Source organism: Lonchura striata, chromosome 9 (genome assembly GCF_050655825.1).
Source record: "Lonchura striata isolate lonStrDom1 chromosome 9, ASM5065582v1, whole genome shotgun sequence".
Lineage (NCBI taxonomy): Eukaryota > Metazoa > Chordata > Aves > Passeriformes > Estrildidae > Lonchura > Lonchura striata.
In genome coordinates this window covers 27201794-27227830 of record NC_140711.1, presented here as the reverse complement: position 1 = coordinate 27227830, position 26037 = coordinate 27201794, and the positions used below count along the sequence as shown (strand labels likewise).

The 26037-nt window shown below is 46.8% G+C and overlaps 1 protein-coding gene across 12 annotated transcripts in view; it reads right to left on the bottom strand.

The window, feature by feature from the left end:
* The window catches only part of TNIK (TRAF2 and NCK interacting kinase), a 154269-nt gene that overhangs the window by 109843 nt on the left and 18389 nt on the right, over window positions 1–26037 (bottom strand). For all 12 annotated transcript variants that reach the window (XM_085587353.1, XM_085587345.1, XM_085587348.1 and 9 more), the window contains exon 2: window positions 17652–17717. In XM_085587353.1, the coding sequence (XP_085443479.1) occupies window positions 17652–17717 (66 nt within the window). The remainder of the gene's footprint in view (window positions 1–17651; window positions 17718–26037) is intronic.

The window sequence follows — 26037 nt, the reverse complement described above, 5'->3', positions numbered from 1 at the left end:
CTTCAGGAAAAGTGGTTTGCCCTATTCCAACAGCTTGTACAGGCCACAGACGGACACAAAGATGCCACCAGCAGAGCAGAATCAGGCCAGGCTCTGCAGATAGGGGTGTGCTGCTCTGACTGAGCAGCTGCAGTTTCCATGGTTAAGTTTTCATTCAGAAGCCAAAGCTACACATACACAAACAACAGTGCATCCTGTAGCGTTACAGAATGACCTTCCTCTGTAGAAAAACACTGCTCCTCACAGATGCCTTGGGCCCGTTGAGATCTAAGGTGTGTCTGCATCCTCCAGAAGAGACCACGACCAGTGCCAGGCCCTGAGAATGCACAGATTGTGTGTGACGCCACCAAAAACTATCCTGGGTGCAGGTAATCTGTGTCCACAGCTGCCTGCCCACTCAGCTCCCTTTTATCCATTCTTCAAAGTCTCCCCTGATGCTTCTAAAAGTGATCTTGTTCCTGCACTGAGCCACTCAAATTTGTTGTCATCAATTCTGGACTCACACAGGTTTTCTCATCTGCTGCTGAAGACAGACCAGCTTCTCTGCAGGATCCCAAAGCCTTGCAGGGACCACAGCCAAACCTGCAGCTACCAGAGGACTTCCTTCCTTTGCACTCTTTGCACCAGCAAGGGCTCTTTAGGATGGAGCAAGTGCAAAGCTCATTCCCCCAGCTAACACCTTCTCTGCTCCAAGTGCTGAAGATGTGCTGAGACCTGTCTGGCTTTTTCAGCAGCAGCTTCCCCTCAATAATGACCCCAAAGCCAGTTTTCCTTTGGGGACTCAAGGTCAGTCAGACCCTGGGAGAGGCAGAGGTTGTCTGCTATAGGATGCCTTGTGCACACACAGGGCACATATCTCAGGAGACTGAAGTAACCTGGACCCTTCTGTAATACCCAAACGCACCCCACAATCCTCACCTCAACCTCTTTGCTAAATCCAGTCTTTCCTGCTTCCCGCAGAGTTGTACCTCTGCTTTTTCCCCTGTGTGAATCCCTTTTCTTTCACAGCATTCTCTGCACTTCCATTCCTTTTTCTAAACTCAGCAGTAGATCTTGTGGTAGCCTCTAATGGCGGACATCAATAAAACAAACCAGCCTTGTGAGTCTTTTGTTTTCCAGTCAGACATATATCTGCCTTCTCCCCCTCAGAACTATTTTCCTCTAAGCACCAGCTGAGCTGAGGGACTCCTGCATCACTGCTGCCAGGCTGATATCATTTAGATGGATGTTGTGGGGCCAGTCACCCCTGAGAGCTGCCTTACTCCTCCATCATTTGGAGGTGCTCATCTATTACAACCATTTCCCTTCACATTTTCCTTCACCACTCTAACAAATTATCACCATCCTTACCACATGCACTATATCTGCTACACATTTCTAGGTACCTCTGCTCCAAAGTTTTATTAGAAGCCTTTGTACCCATTAAGGCCTGAAAGGATGAGTGCCAGTGGCCTTTTGTAGGTTAATCCACAAGAGATCAAGAGAGTGCAAGGCATTCTGTCTATTCAAATTACTCATTTTACATTATCATAGTATGAATATTAATATTGTCCATTGAAAAAGTGTGTTAATTAGGATGCTGGCAGTTTTTTGGACCACTGCCACATAAAATAAGCACTCGGGGGTATGTGACTGTTCAAGTCCACATCCCAAATTGCCATTTACAACAGTGACACGCTCAGTTCAAGAGCCAAATCACCAAAATAATTAACAAGGGAACAGCCTACAGAGGGTTAATGTTACTTATTTTTCCTCTACTAATTTCAGTTATTCCCCTTCCTAGTTAAACAGTATTTAACCAAACCACAAATAATTTCCATAGCACACACATGCTGGCTGCTGGGAGGTTTTTAAGCAAACAGAACAAATGCTTCATTAATAACTAAGTGCCACGAAATGCAGAAAGAATTTTGTACCAGACTATGAAAACCAAAGTAGTTTATTCTTCTCAGGCTTGCATTGGATTAAATACTATGCTCCTTTGATAAGGCTGGGTTGGACACTTGAGAAAATGGAGGAGGCAAGGTCCACATATGTACAAGAAGGACACAAACTTGGGAGGTTGTTGTAGTTCAGACACAACTTTTTTATGCAGGTAAAGCTTTCACAAGCTCAGGGAGAGGCCTGGTCACTGGTACATTAATAGCACACAGATGATCTTTAAGAGATATGATATTTCCCCTTTCCAGTTTCTGTTTCTATTTTTATCTGACAGCATGGATGTGCAATCTTCACTGTAGTCTGCTGATCTCAAGGCTAATCTTTGTTTTCTGCCAGCAAAATGAAAGGTCAGCTACAGACCAGACACCAGGAAGGCCTCCCAGATGCCTGGGTATTTATGGACCTGATAATCTGGATGTCAGTGAGCATCATGCCACAGAGGAATCAAGCACAACTGCAGACCAGCAGCCCTGGGCATCACTGATCACCACCAGAAAACCAACAGTGTTCCCCCAAATGCTTGAGATTTGCAAACACATTCTTTTTTCCACAATGGAATAAATCCCAAACATTTTAAAGCTTTTGCAGAAACAGAGGGGTCCATTTTGAATGAAAACCTCACAGGTTTTGGTTGGCTGTGGTGTTTTCCCAAGGTGCAGGAGAAGCACACTTGATGTCCTGGATATCTCTCCTGCTTCAGGGAAGGTGTTTTCCTTTGGGATCAAATTTAAGTTGAAAACAAAAATCCAAACTTCCTACCTGTGAAGCCACTGCCATACCATAGTTTTTAAGAGTCAAAGTCCTTCTACTCCACAAAGAGGTTACAGCCAAAACCCATCTTCACAAACCAGGGTTTCTCAGCATCATGAGACTGAGAAAACTTAGTGCCATCCTCTTCAACACCTAAAATAAGCTAACTTTGCCTCATACCCATCAGTCAAGAGACCCTGCTTATGAAAGCAGAGACTTGAAAACATCTGCCAAGACACAATGACTTCATTTTTAGAAGCTCTTGGTGCCCTGACCCACAGTGTAAGTCAACAAAAGAATGAGGTCTTCCAGCATAGCTGCAGGTCAGGTCCCCTTTTGCCTCAGTGTAAACTAAGACATCTAAAATTAAAGCAGACTCCTGCAGGTGAGGATGACCAGGGCCTCTGGTCTTTGCATTCCCAGCTTGACATGTGGGGATGCAGATGAGATTTTGCATGTGCACATAAACACACAGGCTTAGGGTGAGAGAAAGGTTCAAACAAAAAGAATTTCGGGCTCTTGAAGACCATCAGTTGGAAGCAGCTGCAGAAACCTTTGATAATTCCCTGGGTTACTGAGCATTTTGCTGCTTAAATCTCCCCCTGGCCAGAGCTATCGCCTGTCACCCACCAAAAGCTAATCCTCTTTTTTCTGTTTTCATCTCTATCTTCTCTTTTCCCCCTCTCCATACGAGTGCAAAGCACCTTTAATCTTAATTTCAGATGTACTTCTCATGATGCTGCAGATGTGTTATCTGCCACTGACAGTATTTGCCACCTATTTCTCCTTAAAGGACACTGCTTGACCTTGTAACAGCTTCCACAGCTCCAGCTTTAGAGGCTGAGCCCTTCTATTTGAATGGATCACAAGTAATCACTTTTCTGTATCCATTATTAGCAGTGAACCAACTACCCAGAGAGCTTCTGTTTTGTTGGTTTTTCCCCCCCTCCAAATGCAGCATTTTTCCCGGGCAGAGACATATTATGGCAATTCAGACACTGACAACTGTGTAAATCACACCCAGACAAAAGTTATTGATGACCTCATTCCAGTAAAGCATGAGATGATCAAGCTGCCCCACGGTATTTTGATCATCTGAGAACCCTGAAATTGAAAGTCACAGGCTCCATTTTGCTTGGATACCTAACAAAAGACATTAACTGTGACAAAAGGCACTTAGAACATCTCTTTAAATTATCTTATTTCACACCAGCAGTAACAAATACTCATTTTCCTTTATTAACATACTCTCCTTGTCCATAACCTCTCTCATTTTTCTAGTTTTGAATTAAAACGTTTTCAAGTTATTGATCCCTTCTGCTGGAATTCTCTTCTCCTGTTTTTATTAGTTCTTGTACACAGCCTAATTTGAGTGATATGAACAGTGCATCCAACACAAGCACCTCTCTAGCAGACCTGACTCCCAGGAGTCAATGTGATTAATCTCTCCTGTGCAAGACAAGTCACGTTCCCCAGCCCCAGCTCCTCCACACTGCTGGTGTGCTCAGAATGGCACTCTCACACCTCTTATTAAATTATGTAATTACCTTATTTCTTCTCAAGTGCCTTCCCAAAGATGTTCTAGACAGTCACCAGTGAGGGAAGAAAAAAAACTCAATACTGGGAGCATCTGCTGGAGCTTTCAGAAGTGTTTGCTCTTGCCTGTCACTGGATTTCTCCCCATGGCAACTCAGATGTGGGCTCCCCGAGCCCAAGGAACATTCCCTAGCACTGGAATAGTGCTGAAGGCAGTAATTAGCAGAGGCAAAGGCACACACTGCTGTGGCTATGCCAGGAGCTGCAACCCCTCCTGAGGGATGTGGGATGCCCTCACAGCTGGCTGGAGCTTCTTGCACCCTCCCTGGCAGGCACATTCCACTGCCAGGGCTCAGCCAGCTGAGGGTTAAGCACACTGCCCCCACTGGGTTTAAATCCAACTGCTGATAGAGTCAGTCCTCACTGTATCACACAATTAGGGCTCTTTCTAGAAGAAAGATGAGGGATTTGGAAGAAGAAGAGTGATCTTAGACACATGGCATAGCCCAAAATTGTGCTCTCTGTGAGCCCTCTGGCTAATCCCCTTCTAGGTGCCCTCTGCAGCTGCTGGCACCACTCTGCATCCCTGTATCTGCTGTGGAACAGCGTGGGGAAAGCACCAAACTTCCTTGGCCATGCCAACTTTTAGCTCCTATGGGCAGATGCAAGTAAAAAACACCCAAGCCAAACCAAACCACTAAGATTGGTTTAGGGAGGAAAAGGTTGGAAGATGGAGGTGGTGCTGTAGTGCTTAACTTGGGTGAGCAAATGTGTTGTGCCTTCTCTGCACAAAGATAAATGCCAATGATTCACAGAGCCCAAGTCAGCCCAGGACAAAGACACACGAATAGCTTGAGAACCAGCCTCTCCCTCAAGCAGAAAGCTGTAACCTGGCTCTCCTGGGACTGCACAAGCCAGCAAGCCAGCTCAGCAAATCCATTTGCAGTGCAAGGAGTTACAAGGCAGCCAGCATGAAGGAACTATACTCCCTCCATCCACGGTGGCTTTTAATGGGTGAACAGTGACAGACCTTGAATCCAGCTGCTCCTGTTGGGGCTGAACTCCATGGACAGCATCACTGCTGAGGGACAGCCATGCCCTGGACCACTGCCCAGCTGACTGACCTCTCTGTGATGCCCACCACCCCTCCCTCCAGCCCCCACATCGGTGTGGATGCTAAAGGCACAGTACCTCCACACCACAGCATGACTATACCAACAGATGCTGGCTTTTGTCAGTTAAAAAATAAATAAAAGTACTGAAGGAGTTCTTTCAGGAGGTATGCAAGGGCCCAGCTCACTGCTGAGCTGCTGCAGGATTTTCAGCTGATGCTGAGTGTTTTCTGTGTGACCAGCACTCACCCACTGGATGTTGTCCTTCAGTGCCATGGATCAAGACTTTCCTGCATTTTGGGCAGTTTCATGACTACAGCAAACAATGTTTCTGCAGAGTCCAAAAATGCAACCTGACATAGTGTTTCAGAAGCCTGCTTCTCTAACACAAGATTTCCATCTTCTTTGGCAAACTACCCCTTGTGTTAGCCCTATTGGCATTCACATACACAATTCACAACTCATCTGGAACAGGCTGTTAAAAGAAATTCTGCTGAATTGGCTGTCTTTCTATTAGTTATGTAGAAAAGAAAAGGTTTGGCCTTGATCCTGGACCTGCAGAATTAAAGTGTGAAAGGGAAAATCTCTGAAGTCCAGGAATGCGAAGGCATTTCCACTGGTGCTGCCCACTTCAACTACAGCCTGTAACTGCTCCAAAAAAACAGGAGACTAATGGCAAGTCCAGTGGAATTTGCAATTTTTCCTAAGCCCTGATCACTGCTGATTTTGAATTTCTACCTCTGGAAAACAAAGATGCATTTCTAGCCTTCCGTGTTGTCCGTGAGAGTTTCAAACTCTTTTTATGTCCCAGGTGGGGACAGGGGAGGTTGGCTGGAGACTTCTGAATGTTCAAGTTAGGTATTGAATGAGGCATCTTATTCTCAAATAATGGTTTTGCCCAGGAAGAAATTACAACACCAAGGAAAGTATTAGCATAAATACTTACAAACAGCAAGATATGCTGAAAACCTCCCATCTTTTCAAAAGGGGATGGAAAGCAAGAAGAAAAGAGTTAAGCTGGAAGGATGAAATGGCTCCCTGTCCACATCTCACTCTGCTGGCCCCAGAGACCAGAGCAGAAGAGATGGTCTCTCCCAGCACATCTGCTTACCTCTGCTTCCTTTGCACGTTCAACCTTTCCTCAGCAACAGCCACCATAAGTTGGGGGCTTTTTAAATGCAAATCAACACTGCCACACAAGATACAGACCTGAATGCAGGCACAAAGCCCCACCAGCCCAATGCCCTGGTCATTACACATGAGGAAAGTTAAGGACAGGGAGCAGAAGCCTTGGAATGAATTCCTAGCTTTCCTTTCCAACCATCCTACTGTTTACCATTACAACAGGGGTTCTGGAGGAGGAGCTCAACTGAGAGGTCAGTGTCAGAGATTCCCATACCATCCCAAACTTGAGGGCCCCCACCAGGAAACCCTGCAGACCTCAAGATTGCTTGCCCAGATGAAGGAACCTCCCTGAAGTTCACACAGCAGTTATAGAAAGGAAAACACAATACCAATCTGTGAGGAACAAATCACACCTTTTAACTAATAATTAGGCATCTACAAGTTAGTATTTTTTAATGTAGCTGTTTTACTGTGTAATCCTCACCTCATTTGCTCTAGATGCCATGCAGGCAAACATAAAATACACTTCTTCACACTGACCCTGTTAATAACCATTTCTCGAGGGAGCAGAAGAACTGTAAGGAACTAAAACCACTTGTTCGTTTGTTTATTATAAAACAGACTTATTGAAACAATATCCCCACTCAGCACTAACTGGGGGGAAAAAATTACATCAAGCTAAGGCCACATCCACTGAAATGAGATGAGATGGGACCATCACCTGCTCCCTGCAGCCCAGGTGGAGCATCTCCTCCAGTGACAGCTGCTCATCACTTGCCTAGCCAAGGTGCTCCTGCCTCTCCATCTTAGGGTCCAGGGAGAGCTAACAAAGCCAGCACAGCTTCCAGACCAGGCCTGTGGGCAGCTTTGTAAAATTAACTACAGGCATCTGATACCCAATTCTGTCCTTTACAAAACTCTCCCTTCCACAGCTCCCATTTTTGAACATAATGGGCTGGATTACCTCACTCTCCCTTTTTGTCCCTTCATGCCCAGGTCATTTCAAGTATCATTCATTGTCAGGTTCACCTTTACAGTGGGTTAAAAAAGAAGAGTCATGCAGAAGGCTATTCTTTTTCTAATCTCACTGCCATGGGTCACAAACATCCCTGTAAATATTAGAAACTGGAGCAAAACAGCATCCCTTCCACTCCGGGGTGCTCCTCCTGCTGATGTTGCTGTGACTCTTGGTGGAACCCCCAACCACACAAATAAAACAGCCCAACAACCCAGGAGGATCCTACAGCCCCTACTAAATCAGAGATTCACACCAAGAGAAAACCCACCAGCCCCAACCCAGCACTTGAATTTCTCATCCTCTTGCAAGCCTGTGGACCACTTCTGAGTCTCCCAGATGCATCCCATCATAACCTCTCTGCTGGGAAAAACAAGGGGACACATGAAAAAGGAGCATTTACCAACACTTCTTTAAGAGCACTGCCCTGCTTCAGTGAGGAGCAAAAACAGCTTGGGGAGGGAAGTCTGAGAATACAACAATCACTGGGACATCAGTGCACAGGTCTGTAGCCCAGCCCAAGGCAGGTGACTGTGTAAGCACAAGGGCTGGGATGCTCCACACCCAAAAGCAAGCACTGGGCACAGGGAGAGATGGCTGTGGCACCTGACAGGACTCTCTGGGCTGGATCACCACAGCTTGTGCTAACAAAGGCTCAGGTTCCCCCACATCCCTCTCCAGCTAATTGCAGCACTGTTTGCAGCCCAAAGTAACCTCCTTCCCAGCCACCTACACAGATGGGCTGGAGACAAGGGATGTGAGGATGGGCTTCTAGCCACACACTTCCTTGTGCACATTTCAACACAAGAATTTAAGACACCTAAAGACACACAAAAAATATGAAGACTTAAACAAAACAAAACAAAAAAAATTTACACCAATCTGCCATTCCTATGCAAGAAAAGGGAAAAAATCCCACAACATTTGGAAGCAGGCTGTGTTTGCTTGGCACTTTCCATCTTTAGGTAATTAGTGTAAAGGGCTTCCCAGGTAAACCTAAGAATAAACGGCAGATTTCAAGAGAGACACCATTCTCTCTGCAGTGAGCCTTCAAAGCATAACCAGGAGAAGCTGCACAGCTCCAGCTGGCTCCCTGCTTGTCTCCAAGTCCTCAGGGTCAGCCACAAGTCAAGCTGCATCAAAATCTGGAGTGACAGAAAAAAGTGACAAGCAAGAAACGTCTCTGAAGACAAACACCACAGCATTCGCAAATGCTTCAAATCCACAGCCTGGACCAGCGTTTACAGCTTGCTGCTCCTCCCATCCCCTTCTCTAAGCTTTCTAAAAAGTGCCTTCCTAGCTGAGAGTGGCACCTTCAGAGCTGGGAGGAACAAAACACCTCCCAGCTCCAAAACCTATTTTTCAGTGCTTCTCTCGGTTGTTTTCCTCAGCTGACCTAGTAGCAGCTGCTGTACTTGCTCCTGGGAATCAGCCTTGCTCCCAGCATTGTTTCCAAAATGCTGGTGCAGTGGCATCCAGCCTCCCCATCACCTCAGGGATTCATCTCCAATGCTGGTACCACCCAGCAGCTCCCAGCTCTGCCCCCCAAACCACCCCAGCCTTGCTCTGTTTCTGATTATATCGGGAATGGGGTAAGGACAGGGATGGGAAAGAAGGATGGGAAAGGAGAAGAGAGGAGGCACTTAGCAGAGGTCACTGCAGAAGTCCACAGCAGTGAGGTCCTGGCCCCCAGCTCCCTGTGCACTGCACCAGGCTCCAATTCACCAGAAGAGCCTGTTACTTCTTAAATAAAATATCCAAGTTTACAGCTGCAAAAACCAGCAGGTACCAGCAAGAGGCTCCCCACCTGTGCCCTGCAGCCCAGGGTTCCCATCAGAGGGATATAACCCAACAGCAAATGTTCCTTGTAACCCACCCGAGCCTTGCAGCATCCACACCTCAGCCACCAGCCACAGCCACACCCTTGTGCAATGCTGCTGGGAAGATACTCCAGTGAGCAGAGCAATGGCAGCTTCAGCAGGCAAGAAGCCACCCCTCCCCAAACAGAGTGCTGCTTTCACACCCCCAGTAACCCCAGTTCTGAAAGCTGGCTCTTTTCTCAACACCTCCCCCACACTGCACCCCCACCTGTGACTTCCAGTGCCCTCACTAAAGATCTGACAAAAGGCAAGTCTGAGCTCCCAGCCCAGCCATTCCTCTGGGACAGGAGGATGTGGCACTGGATGTGGTGCTTGCTCCTATGATCTGACAAGCAGCTGCTTCACAAAGCATCTCCCAATAATGCCCACAGGCCAAGGAGGAGGCTCTCCCTCTGTCCCTGTCCATGCCTGGCACCCACACAAACATCACTGCAGACCCAACCACCACATTCCCCATGCTTTGCAGCACCACTGACTTTACTTGGCATCTTCAAAAGCAGCTTTTCTAACCCTAAGGCATTGCAGATATTTTTTTTTTGCCCTGCAAAGCTGTGCAGTATTTACAGAATCAGAGCATCCAGCAATGCAAGGCAGACTGGACAAATGTCACTCCACAGACACACCAGCCTGCTCCTGACCTTCACCCTGCCCTTTCCCTTCACAAACTCAGCAGGGAGGGAAAGGGAACAGATTTAAAGGGAGGTAAAACAGAAACATCTTTAATCACCTTTTATAACCTGCATTCTCTAGGACTGGAAAGGCACCTTTCCCTTCCATTATTCAGAAAGCAGCAAAGCTAATGTGACATATTGGTGTGTAGGTGTGTGGGGGCTGGTTTCTTGTCGGGGGGGAGGGAGGGCTGAGGGCTCACTCTGTGTTTCAGAGAAATGAAGCAGCACAAGATGTACCAGTTGCTCTGGTAACAAAGCTTTTGCCTTTTTTTTTTTTTTTTTTTAATAAGAATGAAGCATCATTTTAAGCATTTTTCAGCTCAGACTTCCTTGCCTGCATGGCAAAACCAAATCTGCATTTCAGAAACACACACACACACTCCATTTGAGTCAGCATGGAAAGGACCTTCTCCTCCAGAGCTACTACAACATCGTGGGGAAGCTGATAAATTGAGGCTGCCCGTTTTCCTTCTGATAAGGCTACAGGAGTTATCACACACCAGTACTCCAGCCCAGCCCCTTCCTGCAACCCAGAAAGAGCTGATAAAAGCCCAGCACCACCTGTGAGGTGGTGCCTGTGGAAGCAGTGGAGATCCCAGCCCTGGTGAGCATCCCCACACAGCAGCAGCAGCATCCTCTCTGCTGGCACATGGAGCTATCCCAGCAGAAACAATGGCTTAATATTTAATACTGTGCTTGTAATAAAGAAGGATTATAAAGCAGCTTGTAAGTCTTGTAAATCCATTCCACACTCAGACCATTCCTGACCTTGAAGGTGATGAGCAGCCAGGGCTGTGTGTGGATGTGGATGTGAGCATTCCAGCCAACACCAAAACCATCCCAGTGGAAAGAAGAGCCTGGGATAGGGCAGAATGGGCAGACACAAAGTGTTTCCCTGCCTCAGACCCCTGGAGCAGGCTCTGAGAGCAGCACCAAACCATGGGGAAAGCCAGGCAGCTTCCCAAACCAGAGGGACCAACCCTCATGTGCAGTGACCATCAGAGCATGAGGAGGGATGGCCACACACATTCACACACGTGTGGCTATACTCAGCCTGCCCTGCACCAAAAGCAACTTCTGAAGAGCCTGAAAACATTAAAAAAGACCCAAAGCTGAGGATACAGCACCAGAACCACCAATGCTCAAGTCACACCCAACCTCGCAACATCACAGTTCGTTCTATAAACACGAAGGTGGGAAAAGAGAAGTGCTCGCAGTGCACCTTCAAATGTAAGAGCTGTCTAGGGTTAGAGTAGCTTCTATAGGCTGCAAGATGATGGGCTCTGAATTCCTTCAGCAGCCAGTGAAGGAACCAGGTGCCCTTGGTGTGCTCAGCACCAGCACCCAGCACTGCAGGCCAGGTGTTGGGACAAGGATGGCTGGCAGCACCACTGCTCTGCAGGCACTGATGTGCACACGTTCAGTCTGGCCTCTCAAGCAAGGCACAGCAGTCAGTCTGCAGCTATAAAAGCTGTGTGTGTAAACTACAGTTAATTCTTTACAGCAACAATCCCCAGGAAATATTAATTGTGTGCAGCATGGTAGCTTCTTCCACGCGGATAAAGCAACAGTGATTAATTATCGAGCTATTGACCATCAGCCTTTCAGAAAGGAAGACAATAAACCAACTGATGATTAAAAACAATTACTGTCATTCTTCACTCAGGCTAATTATCTGAATTCCTAATAATGACCCAGGAACCTGTAGTGTTTCTGTTCTCATCAGGACTGATGCAAGGGCCCAGCACTTGATCAGCAGCAGCCAGACTGAGACAGATGTCAGGCAAGTTAAACATGGCACAGACTCCACTTTATTTTCTCATATCTACCCTCAAAAATAAATTAAAGGAAAAAGGAGTCTTCTAAAAGTCTTTCTTTAGGATATTTACTTGCACTGGTGGAATGCCTGGGAACGTCAGGAGGAAGAATGTCACTGTGCATGGAGTGCACAAACAGGACGTGCATTACCCCTCCTCCTCTGGCATCTGCAAACTCCAAGACAACACTACAAAACACAGGCTGGTGCCTGGGATTTCCCCCAGGTTTGTCTCAGGAACCAAACTGTCCCAGCAGTCCTGCTGCTCCCAGCTCTCCAGAACAGGTGACTTAGATTTCAAATATTTTAGTCACATCCTAATACCCACACATCAACATCTCCACCCACTAGGTCAAACCTGGGCATTTGCCTCCAGAGGGATTGGGCCTGACTTCAGGCAAATACCAGCTGGGCAATAAATAAGTCCTGACTAAAGACCTTGGGATGCATTTCTTCAACCTTTTCCTACGTGTATTGTACCCCAGACAGATGGACAGACAATAGTACAACAAAAAGCAATTGCAAAACCCACGTTCTCTCCCAACAGCTGCCACTTGGGCTGGCAGAGGACATGGGCAGGAACCTGCAGAGGTGCTCCGCCTGCCCTGGGGTGGCTCCCAGGGGTGGTTCCCCTGCCCTGCCCCACCACCTGGTGATGGTAAAAGAGCTCCTTGGAGGGCCACAGCTGACATGGGTGGCACGTGGATCCACAGCTCTAAATTAGAGCACAGACTATTGCTGTGTAATAGCTTGGTGATTATATGGCATTTACCAGATAATTAAGCAATCAATAGTTATTGTGCAGTTACAGAGGTGCCCACATACTCTATCTTGTACCCTATAAAATAAAACCTTGCTGAAGCTATAAATGGAGAGCCACATCCCCAGGGCAGCAGGCAAAGCAGCATTTGGCACTAATGACCGCTGTCCTCCTGGCACAGTTGGGAAGAAGCACATGAATATGCAATCTCAACATCATTTAATTCCATGTTGTAAAATACACAAGATGTGAGGTACAAAGGTTACCATCTGATCTATTTCCTGGATTTTTTTCTCATTACTGTGAAGGTTTGCATCAAAATCCTTCCTGGCTGACACCATCCATGGGCCACTGTGTGAATGGCCATGGCTAAGCCCATAAAAACACTGGGGGATTGCTCTGGTTTTCCACTTACTCAGTAAGTTTTCCACTGTTTTTTTCCTCTGGTTTTCCACTTACTTAGTAAGTAGCCCACTGCATGTGCCCCCAAGCTTTGCACCCCTCTATTGGGCAGGTATTTCTGAGTAGCCCAGTGTCCTTTTCCTTTGAACCCATCTATTTATTGGTGCTGGACACCCCACTGGTTGTGGCTCTGATCTATCCAGGCAATCTAAGCACACACCGTATTTTAAGAAGTACTGGTTTGCTCTCATGCAGAGTAGAAATAAACAGCAATAATAATGTTCTAGGACATAAAAGCAGCATTTGCTCACAGTTTAGATAATGCTCTGAAGGTTCCTAGTGAGTTTTGTGTTTAGAGTTGCTTTCAGCCATCAGCTAAAAAACAGTAAGGCAAAGGCTTAATTCCCCAGGTCCAACACATTGTATTCCTGATAGTCATTTCCTTAAACACCTATAACAAAAATAAAATCCAAGGACACAAAAATTCACTGCTGCAACAATGTCTGGCACAGAAGCTAGCAAGCTCTCGGTCTTTCATCAAAACCAGTTTACAATCTGTAACATTAGATGCAGGATTATTAGAAAATAAAGAAAAGCTTCCAATTCAATTAGAGAGATAAATGAGCACCAGTGCGGTCCCTCATTAAAATAAAAATCGAGCTATTCACAAGCGATTGTTAAGCAGTGAACAAGGAATGTTATTCTCTCTGCAATTTTCCAAAGTGAAGAGCTTGTGGCTGGGGTTAGAGAAGTGAGAGCAGAGCAGGTCGCTGCCGAGGGCTCCTGCAGTGCCCAGGTGTCACTGGGGTATGGCCAGAGCTGGGAAGAACCAAAGGGATATTTTAACCTGCTGTTCTGAGCAAAGGAAGAACTTGAAAATACAGAGGTCAAACAGAACCCGTGGCCTTTGCCTCAAGCACAAGGCTCAGAAAACAAGGCTTTGATTCACAGAAGCACTGTGAACCACCTGAAAGGGATCTTCAAGCCATGAGCCAGAAAGCAGGACCAAAGCAGCAGCAGCTCTGGCAGTGGGTGCCCTCCTGGGAGCTCTCAGGGTGCACCAGGCTTGGCCAGCATGACTCCCCTCCTACGAGCAAGGAGAAGGATGTGCTGTGCCAGGGGCTCCCCAGCCTCTCCAACACAGCAGATGCTGAGGCTGGCTCCATGAATGAATCCCTGCTCTCCGAGGGCTCCTGTTACTGTGGCACCCCCAGACACTTCTCAAGGCTCCTCAACCTGCTGGGCTGGGAGAACATTCAGCTGTAAGAATGTGGAAACCCAGGGCGCCTGGAATGTTTCTCTGTCTGCTCTGCAGTGTCCTGACCCCCAGGACTTTCATTGAGAAAGTTTCCTAGACCTCAAGATAAATTAGAAACCACAAAACTGTGAAATAGATTGTAGAGAGTACTTTAGTATACCACATTGATGAGAAATTTAGGTGTTAGCATTTTTAATATGTTATAGATGTTATAGGTTCAAGATGGAGGGTATAGGGTGTTGTCTCGAGTTCATTTTTCTCCCTCTTCCTTCTCCTTCTTGGGTTTAGGTGCTATCTTGTAATTGGGTAGAAAAGTCCTCATTGCGGGTCTTAAGGGGTCAGTTATTGGGTTAGAAAGGAAAATAATTTAGGTGTCACTTTTTAATTGGGTAGTTTAGTTTTTGATTAGACTTAAAAGTCCATGCAACAAGAGATTGTTAGCCATTTTTTGTGCTGTTTTTCCTGCACGCAGAGTCTGGTGCAGACAGCATGCTGAAGTTTTGATAAGGTAACAATAAACAGAAGCTGAAGACAGAAAAAGTCCAATGTGTCTCTTGTTCCTGACACAGAGCTGCTCCAGGAGGGTCTCCCTGCCAGGGGAGCCCCCAGGGAGCTGCCCAAATTTGGGCCTGCAAATTTATACAAAAACATAACTATGCCCTTTATCCCATGGGATCAATGGAAAGTTTGCACCTTGCACATTTTCCCCCCAGGTCCTGGGCAGGCCAGCTGGTTATCACCAGGACACCTGTAGTCTCCAGCACAAACGTGGCCATGTAGCAGTGTTAAGACATTGGTGCTATATCAGATTTTCTAGGGGAAACATCAAGGCTGCAGCACACAGATATAAAACATCATCCCCTGCCTGGAATAAACATCTCATTTCTGCCTCTTTTCAACAGCAAAGTTGCTTTTCTTACTTCAGAGAGGGACCAGCCATGAGACGTGGGGTGGGGGGTGATGCTCACCAGGTGACTGCTCCTGGCTGAGAGCACAAGGGCTTGGGCTGGCAGCCAGCACCAAAACCCAAAAACACAACCAGAGGCACACACAGCCTCTAGGACGGCAGCAATGGTGCACCTCAGGTAACACAGCACACAGGGTAGGTCACCACCCCTGCAGGGATTTAACAGATGTGTGGATGTGGCATTTAGGGACATGGTGGGCTTGGCAATGCTGGATTATTGTCTGGGCTCAACCTTAAAGAACTTTTCCAAACTGAATGGTTCTGTGAACAGTCCAGCCCTGCCTGAGAAGGGTTTGGAATGGCAGTGGAACAACCATCTAATTACAGAGGACACTGCTCCTAGGTATGGATCACTTCTAAGGGCTGATTTAGAATGGAGCCAGAAGGTCTGTGTGTCTTGAAAGTTGATCCATTTGTTTTGCTGCAAGAGATAAATAGAGCGGTGGTATCTGGAGAAAAAGAATTGCAGAGATCTTATTTCCACGCCGGGTTTTAGGGTGGGACACCATAAACAGTTATGTATGTTTTATATCAAAGTCTCCTTTTGTTTACAGAGCGTGTGCTACTCCAGGACTTCAGTTTAGGAGAGCTGTGAAGTCAGGCTTAGCCTGAGCTCATACCTCAATACTTACTAATTTGGTTTGGACAGCAACATTTTCCCCTCCACCCCCGTCACCATCCCGTCTGGCACCGGCACCACGTGAATCACACCGAGGACAATCCAGTTACTCCAGCACGTTAAAAACAGTTAGGAGGAGGATTTTCCCCTCGTACAACAAGGGAAAAAGGAACACAGAAACATTCAGCCTACACTTGGGACATTTCTGGGTGTTTTTTTCCCCCTTTGAGGTAACACACAGAAAGAATTGAAACCAGCAAGAGGAAACCCGATCAGCTGAGCCACACAACCAGCAGCACCAGCTTATTTCCCTTTTTTGCTCTCCACAAAAACACGACGCTTTGAAAAGGCCGTTACAGGCACATAGTTTCCATGGATTGTTAGAAATATGAACCAGTTAAAATTAGGTCACCTTCCACCGTTATTTTAGCAGCTGAGAAGAAAAACAGTTCAGAAGGGAGCTCCCATGGCAGGGAGCACATGGTGGGAAAACAATGAATACCAGAGGGAAAGACTCCCTGGAATATAACCTTGATAAGAACAGCTTTGGGGTGGGGCTGTTTTTCCTTTGTTTTTGTTATTTAAAAAAAAAAATCCGTTTCAGTTCAAAAATTCACAAATCTAAAACTCCAGAAGTTCCAGTTCATCTTCGGTTCACTTCAATCCCTTGATCCTTCTACTGACAGGATTAGTCTACAGCAGCAGGAGGATGGGGAATCTTGGCTCTTTGAACACCATTCTCTTCAGCAGGGGCAGCTCGCTGTCTCTTAGAGCACGACAAGCAAGAGCTGTGTCTCCAAAACCACAGAGTAGGAGCACATGAGTATATTCTTTTCTATAGTCAAAATGAAACATGGGCATGACGGGTAAACAGGATCTCAGTGTGCCCACACACACATGAGTACACGTGTACACAGCACTTGTGCCCACACAACAGGAGTTTCTTGGAGAATGAGGCCCAGAGGAGGTACTGACTCCCAGCAGAACCATAAAAGTTGGCAAATTCCTCATGCAACCATGACAAGAAACATCTCCCCACCACATATAAACACAGATAACCCCAGACTTAGAAATAATTCAATCCCACCCCAAATGCACGAGAACAGTCCATAAAAAGACCTCACCAAGATAACAAAATCTGGATATTCCCCAAGCTAAGAAGTGTTTGAGACAGATGACATAATACAGCAGAGGGGCCTTTTAAATATTCTTGTAAAGAAGTTCATGCTTTTGAAATCCTGCTCTCCACAGCCCCTTCACTATTCTCATCTGGATTGCTGCTCCTAGATGTTTAGAAAAATTTAAAGCAATCCTACTGACTGTAACAGGCACTTTAATAAAAACATTTTAACAGTGTTTTTAATCCTGTAGCAGGTCCCTGCCAGTGGAAAGGGTGGCAGCCAGCCTGTGTTCAGGCAGAGCACTAGACTGTAGCAAACTCATTTGGCAGCCTATTGCAGCCATAAACTCAGTTCTTAGACGAGATCGAGATTTAGCTATTAAAGCACAGACTTCTCACTCCCTCCTCATCATCTAATCAATAAAAAGCAACTGGGGGGAAAGGGGAAAAAAAAAAGCAATTCATTTTCTTGTGACAGTTTCAGAACTAATGTGAATTGCTTATTGTAAGAGCTCTGTGTGCTACACGGTACTTGCACACAAGCCCAAAAAGGTCAGAGCTCAGCAAGGCTTCTTGTCAGGTTTGAAATGGTCAAAGTCTAGTCAAGGTGATGTGCTGGGATGCTCCATGTTCAACACACAGCCAAGGCAAACAGGATCACTTCAGCTGGAACTCTTACCTTATAGACCTGCCCGTAGGTACCATTGCCAACGAGCTCTACTAATTCAAAGATTCCTGCAGGATCCTAGGAGAAAAGAAAAAAGAATATAAAATAAGCAATATTTATAGACTTCTGATAAAATAAACGTTTTATGAAGGTCAGCATTTCTCTGACAAGGGTTTTGAGTGGTTTAAGGTTTTCAGGCAGACCAGGGATGGGAATTACAGGGACAATGAGCAGAAGCTTGGTACTGTGCAGGTGACAGCCCTGTGTGGGCAGCCCCAGTACTTTGGGCAGCACAGACCTGCCCAGAGCTGCCCAGCTCCAGCTCCTGGGCTGGGAGATGCCAGGAAAGTGCCTGTGAGTGAGCATCCACCCATTTGACTGCCATCTGCTTGATCCATGAACACTCAGTGCATGTTTTAAATGCAAGAGCAAACATTTGCTATTAGAAGTTAGATTTTCTTATGCATCAGCTTTGGAATAAAACAAGCTAACGGGGAAGATGCCATTCTGGGGCTCAAAGCAGGGGTTTCCAGGTCTGTTCCTGAGGTCAGCAGTATTAGTGTTACTCGGTCTAAAGGGCAAATTTGGTTTGGTGCATCCTGGCTGTTGACATCCTCGTTTGGCTGTTGAGATGAGCAGATCCAAGGCAATGCTATAAGAGCACACAATACTTTGTAAAGGTGGCAACAAAGCATGAAACTCTGCACTTGGCATGTGCCCAGCCAAGGGAAGTGAAGTCACACACACACGTGCACCCACCAGCACAGCCCAAAGACAACATGAGCACTGAGGTACGAGGGAGAGTGGGGAAAGAAAGAAGGAATAACCAGTGCTGCTGTTTTCTCTTGGTGGGTTCTCCCCTTCCAGAAGCTTCACTTATACTCTCCTGCTCCTCCTCCTTTTCCTGTAATCACCACTCCAGTTTTGGAGAGGACAATCCCCCTGGAAGCTGGCAGATGTGGAGGCATCCTGACATCCCTGGGGTCTGTGTGTCCCTGAGCCCACCCAGCCAAGGGGCGACTTTGTCTCCCACACCACCACCCATCCTCATCCTCCCTGCTGGGTTTTGAGTCACTTGAGCTGCTGGATGACTTCGCATCCCAGTGAGCCCAGGGATACCAGCTCCCAGGGATACCTCCCAAGGAGGATCAGCCAGCAGCACTCCTGAGGAGAGGGGAGATGGAACCCACCCACCACCCCGTTACAGACACAGAGGTTTCATTCACTACAAAGCTGCATGAACTCAAGATGCTTGTGGGTCCAAAAGTCAAACAAACACTGGATCTTTGTGAGAAGCTGAGAAGCCAGGTTCATCCAGTAACAGTGTCACAAAATTAATGTGAGTCCTGATGTGGCTGGGGCAGCTTTCCACCCAGCCAGGAACGTGTGCTGCCATGGAGTGGTGAGGGTTTGGCACAGCTCCATGGCAGGGTGACAACAACCCCTCTGATCATTCAGAAATGCCACATCCCCCTTCTGCTCTTCCTCCATCATTTATGAGCAGCTTCCTCAGGCTGCCTGGGAAGCTCTGGGGTACTCCAGGGTGGGAAGCCCACTCAGCCTTCAGTGGGACAATCTGCAGCAAAGGGCAGGGAAGCTGAGTGAGGACTCCTCTGCCCTGGTGCACACACACCTGCACCCAGACACTTGGGCTGGACACAGGTTTCCAGCACACAGCATCTCAGCAGGGTGTGCACAGCCTCTGGGTTTTGCTGCTTTGGTACCAGGCAGGGAAATGTCAGGAATGGATGGGAAAGGGAACTGACACCGGGTTTCCACACTGGGTGAGGAAATGAGGGAAAGGGAAACATGGCAGCAGCTGCTGTTTATTTTTTGAGTTTCTTTCCTAAGGGTTGTTCTCTGTGTCAGCGCTGACACAACTCTGAAAGAGGCTTTTCCAGTGCTACAAGTATATCTATTTTTGAATATTCACTAGGAAATTAAGGCATAAGAAAGCTGTGCCTAGGGCATATGATTAGGAGGTTTGGAGAAATATCCAGAGATGCAGCTGGCCATTTCTGATAAAAATAACTCCTTTTTTTAATATGTTATCCAACCTCTTTATACAAACCTTAAAACTCAAGAGCACCCCACCCCACCATCCCAGGTTCACTGCTCTTACATGTGCAAAAATCACATTTGTGGCTCCAACAGGTTTGCCTGAGTCCATCCATCACTAGTTTGTGATGCCAGTCCCACACCTGCCTCTGCTGTCACTGTGCCCAGGGCAGCTCTGTGCCAGCCAGGGCTTTCCCCCGTGGCTCCCATCACCCACACCTTCTGCTCCTGACATCCCATCCTGGCTCCCACCAGCCAGGCAGTTTCTCTGCTGCAGTGTCCCCTCTCCATCCTGTTTTCTCCCTGCATTTTTCCAGAAGCACTGCCAAAGTATCTGGGCATCTCTCAGCACAGCCAGGAGTGACCCAGCTCCCCTGACTGCTGCCCCAGGCAGCTCCACCTGAGCACAGGCAACACGCTGGGAGCACCAGCACTGTCAGGGAGCACAGGGGGCTGGATCTCTCCTCCCAGACCCACTGCCCTCCTTAGCCTGCCCTCTGCCCATGCAGCAGGCAGTCAAAGGGAAAAGCTTCTCCCCAAGAGCCACTATTAGAACCCAGGAATAATATTATATTAATGGCCTTTCCAGTAAACACACAGCAAAGGATGGTGGAGGCAAGGGAAAAAAAACCCTGCTTCCCACTGGTCTCCCCTGGACCAATTCATACACAGAAAAGAGATTTGCATCTTAATGGCTGCTGGGGAATAGGCTGTCCCTGGTACCAGGGGCACATCCTGCACATCCCACAAAGCCCCTGCTGAGATGCTTCAGGAGGGTACCAGAGCAGCTCAGGCAGGCTGGAGGGGGCAGCGAGGGAGAAAAATAAAAAGGCACATAGCATGCATAATGTTAGCCAGGGGAAAAAGAAATCCACCCTGCAGAGTCCCAACCAGGACCAATCCAGGCTAAGCAGGGAATAATCTCAGACCAAATATAGCCTGTGCTGCAGATCAGGGCTCACACCAGCACCGAGCTGCACTTGGCTGGGGGTGGCTGCAAAGCTCATCCCACACGGCTGCTTCCATCCTGATGCCCTCTCCTCCATCCACGAGGGACACACAGGTGATGAGGCTGTGCTCTTCCCACACCCCAGATTGCCTTCACAAGAACTACTGTACCTCGTGTAACTGGAAACAGCTACACTGAATAACAAGCCCACAAATAAATGGAAAGAATGAGGTGAGCTGTTCATTTAGGCAAAAAAGGTGCATTGTTTAAAACGGGGGAGAGAAACAGCATTTAAGACAAAGCCACAAATAATTTTCAGCCCTACATTAGGTTCACTTCAACTAGAAAGTAGTACAGCTGTAGTAGCACCAGGACTTTGCCAAGATCCCTTAAACTAAGGTAGGGTTCCTCCCTTCTCCCTGCTACTCAGAACTTGTGCCAGGGGATGTAGGAGCAAACTCAGGCTCTCTGTGAAGCAGCAAAACACTCAAGAGGACTTTTCACCTTCCCATGGGATGGGAAATGTTTCACAGAGTAGCACCTGCAGCAAGGGCTGTGCAGACCCAGTGCTCCTCCAGGCAGACTAGGGTGCAACCTGCCTCTTGTGCCAGGATATGACCATGCTGCCACAGGTAAAGCCAGGACAAGCTCAAATTCAAGTGGGAAATTGTTATGTTTCTACTAATCTCTCAAGAAAATCAGTGGTACTAACGTTTCAGTGACTAAAACTGGTCCAAGACACAGAAAAACGCAGAGGCATCATCCTTTCCACCAGTATAATGGGTAAGGGAAAATAAAGTCCACTTTATTTCAATAAACTGTATTTGAAACTAGTGCATTATCAGAAAAAGGACTTCTGTGTGTGGGTGATAAAGCAGGATATATTCAAATTTCAGCAACAAAACAGGGCTCCCTTTTGAAGACTTATCAGCAGGGAGCACACAGCGGGGCTGGCAGGTTCCTGGTTAAAAATGCTCCCTCCCATCTGCCTAACCCAGACCCACAGAACTAAAGCTGAAAGATGTGCTTGCCCATACCACAATGTCTCAACAAGTCCAAGGCATAAAAGAGCCAACACTTTGCTTGAGGAGACTGTTCAGAGAACAATATCCACACCCAGGGCTATGTCACCCAAGGGCCAAGGGCTGCAGGTGTGTATCAGTGTTGGCTATGGTGAACAGAACACAAGTGCTGTTAGTGAGCACAACACAAGTTAGCCATCTTTACATACTGCCATGCAGGTGTTCATAAACATGAGAAATATTTATACACAGTTTGTACACCAAATCTGCTTGTTTTCCTTGAAGGAGACTCATTTTTCTCCCTTCTAGCCCACACAAAAGGGATGTAACAGGAAGGGTTACATGAGGAGACAGTGGAAAGATGCTCAAGAGAGGGGAACCCAGGGGCACACCAATTAAACCACGACTGCTATGGATGCACAGGAGAGGAAATCAGAGATTGGAACCTCTGTAATCATTGTGCACTTAGTCCCTCAGTTCTAGCAGCTAATGACAACTTCCAGCCAAAAACCATGGAGCTACCCAGTCATTAGGCAAATGTTACAACCCTAGAGAAGGAAAAAGCACTGTGTAACCAGAGGCAGCAGTTATGGGTCAGTAACAGAGGAGTGTCCCCAGGCACGAATCAGCCAAAGCAGCTCTGTGGCATGAGAAGAGTTTTTTTCATCTCCACCAAGATACAAAGCCTGTGCAACTAATGCTCCCAAGCATCAGGGTATTATGAACCTCTGCCTTACATCTCCATAATAGAACAGCCTCAACAGGAGATCCCACAAAAACTAAAGCAGGCTTACAAAGCCATTTACTCATCACCCTAAACACGAGACCCAGGGAGCTTTGTCTGTGTGCAGGTGCCTCTGCCTAGACAAGTCCTGGCAGTCACAAGGTGAAATTTTGGCACTGGGAAGCAGCTAAGGGTCATTCTTCCCAAAAAGCTGGCTCTTGCAAACTAATGGCAATGCCACAGTGCCCAGACAGCCTAGGAAAGCCATAATCCCAGCTGGCATCACACAGCTTGGCATGGCAGCACTGTCAACCCAAATGGTTGTCTCGAGGTGTCAAATGCCCTGAGAAAGTTGGGTTTTCCAACCCTACCAAGCTCCAACCAGAAGTGAAAGATCATTGATTCAGAATGTAAGAAAGGTTTTGCAAAGAATGCAGGAGAGAGAGAAAAGCCTTTCAGCAGTAGACTTCAATAGGCAAACCTATCATCAGGGCAACGTTCCGATTATGCATCACTGCAAGGAATGAGTACAAGGATGCAGCCTTTTGTTCTCACACTATACATCTGCCCAGATTTCATTTCCTCAAGACCAAATGCTGGCTGGGCCATACTCTGTGAAGCCATCCCTCATGTTAGCAGGAAGTTTTAGAAACTCTGTAAGTAGCCATCAATCTCCCATGCATCAGGACCCCAGTAACCTCAAGCTTTACAAAGTTCTCTGCTATTCCTTCTGAAGGGGCATCAGTTCACTCCTTTTGCAACACTTTTCTGCACTGGCTTCTACAGCAGGAATTTAAGCACTTGTGCAGTGTGACAAAACAAGATCACCTTGGGGAAATTACCCCAAATGACATGCAGTTCACAGAAAAATAGAGGGGTTTGAAGAGCACTCGAAGACGCAGCTGCTTTTTAGTAATCAGCTGGCTGTCTCCATCTCCAAGGCACTTCTAGTTAACAGCCCTATGAGCAATATGAAGATGGACTACATAAGCCAGGGAGGATTGTTAATATAGCTGCAGACAGCAGCAAACAAAGCAGGAAGGCAGAGGCCAAGGCAACAAAACACTGAGTCACTGGGAACTTTCTAAAAAAGAAGCTGGGGACATGACTTTTTCAAGTTTCAGTCACACAGACATAGCCCTAAGGCTGCCCATTAATTAAAGCAGCACAAAAAAACCTCAAAAGGCTGCACAGGTATTTCTGAGATAAAAGCCAAGCAATGAAGCAGAACCATGCTGGACTACTGGATGTTACTCAGCCCTCACAGGGATTGTTTAATCTCACGCCTTCTCCTGCTAGCTTTGGTACCCTCCCCTCCTTCGCCCACCCATCCAGAGACTCACAAAACAAGCTATCATCAATGCCATCTACCACTGCACCTCCTGCCTACTCAAGCAATACAAGCTGCTCTACTTGGAAGGGTAATAATGAACTCCCCAAGGGCTTTGTTTTCATTTTGGAGAAGCAGTTCGTCCTCCCTCACCCCCAAACACCCAGCTACGTAACTTAAAAGAAGATGTTAGTCAAGAAACAGCATTACTACTCAGCGTTAAGAAAAACTGCTCTCAAGGCTAAGCTATTAGCAGAAGAAAAATTTCTCACTTGGACAGCTGAGAAGTCTGTTTACAAATCTATTTGAACCATTTTTCTGCAGCATCTCACCAGGAGATGCTCTTCCGGGCTCTACTGAGAGCCACATCTGTGCTCTGTCCATTCCCCCTTTCTGAACCATAAATCCACTCTCCCACATCTCCAGCACTCTCCTCTCCAGCTTCTTACTGCAATAAAGCTCAGCCACTATGTGAGCATCTCTTTCCTTTCCAGAATGTTAAGACCTGCCAATAGCTGGCAGCAGCAAAATTAAATAAGAACTAATCACCACATTGGGCTTTTCAGTCAATAAAACTGTATTACTTCTTCAACTATTACCTGTTCAATTTAGGATGTAAGTGTAGATTTGTAGTCCCCAGCCAGCAAAGGAATAGCCAACACCAGTGCTTAGGGAAGAAAAATACAAAATCCCCTATGCACATAGACAGTTCATTCCCTCTTGGTTCTGCAGAGGCCAAGCCACTGAAGCTACAGTAAACCGAGTATTCCAGATTTCCTGCTCACAGACTGAAACTTGCACACATAAAATTAGAGTTCTTCTGACCTAGTTTCTCCTTTCTAGCATGTCAAAAGTAAAAGCAGCCATTCTGTACCCTCTCCACAAATATGAAATGTGGGAGCTCTAAGCCTATAAGGAACACATATTCTGACCTGGAAAAAAAATGGCTTTCTCCAACCAAAATGATGTTGCTCTAGCACTGCAAGTGGTGGGTCCCACAGACCAAGATGCACTAGTGATACCAGGAGAGGACAACAATGATATATATAAAATTAACCTTCCTCCAACGTTACATGTCAGAGCAGCCCAGGACAAGGAAAAGCCACCCACAAGCTACACATTTACGTTAATCAAAACAAGGGTCCAAGCCTCCTTCCTACTCCTTCAAAAGCATGGTTAGCAACAAGGTGAGTTCAACTTTCCTGATGTCATTCAAGCAAAAGGCAGCAAGTTTTGACTTGAGGCTAATAAAAATGAACATGTGGCCTCTGTGAGTCTCAGCATGGTAAGAAAATGCTGAGATATTCAATAACCCTCAAGACAAGACAATTGTACTTATTCTTCATTTGGAGTTAGTTTCCCTCCAAAGCAGCCATTCCTCTCAGCCTTTTAAAGCTCTACAGGACATTCCACAGATCACCAGGACAAAGTCCATTAATTGTTTCAGCTGCATAACAAGCCCATCTTCCAGGTCACAGCAGAGTGGTCATCCAGAAGAGCCAGAAGCCAATCAAACCAGAAGCATCAGCAAAAGCACAACTGCTAAGTGAACCCCAAGGTTTTCAATGCCTTGCTAGATGAATGCAGCCTCAGCACCATCAACCCCTTCAGCATATGCCTAATTCAAGCACACAACTTCAACAAGGCAATATATAAAAGGCTTGGCTGAGCTCAGTGTCTCTAAAAAGCTGCAGTGCCAATTATAAATCACATCTATAGCCCCCAGAAGATCTAAAGTCACTACCAGCATTGTACCACACTCCTTCAGATGCAGACATCAATTAGAGTACAGCAGCTGGACACTCTCCTCACTGGAAGTCATTCATGTAGTTTCAGACTAATAAGATATTATTCCTAAATGTTTAGCTCTCACCCCTCTGATAAAGAGAGTTTCAACCTTGGCCAGCAAATGTTTGCATCAAGCTGAAATTGTTACCTACCACTAAAGGCTGTCAAAGGTTTATGGGCTCTCGGAGGAGCTGGTTTAATTGCTTACCAAGGCAGCTGTTTTGGGAACTACAGCCTCTTAACATCCCACTCCTGGAGATGCACTGTGCAAAGCACGGCTGCTGCCAAGCTCGTGCCAAGAGAAGGGAGCACCCCCTGACACGCAGGCAAGCATCCAGTCTCCAACAGCAGGTCACGCTTGTGGCTTCGTCTGATTGTGGCTGCAGGGGTGACAGAAGCCAGCCTGCACCTTCCTGAGGCACTGCTGCCTCACAGGAAGCTGCTGGGATCACCATCTGGGACCACCTTTGCCAAGAAATGACAGCCTCGCTCCCTCCCTGCGGTCAGTTATGACCAGAGGGATGGCT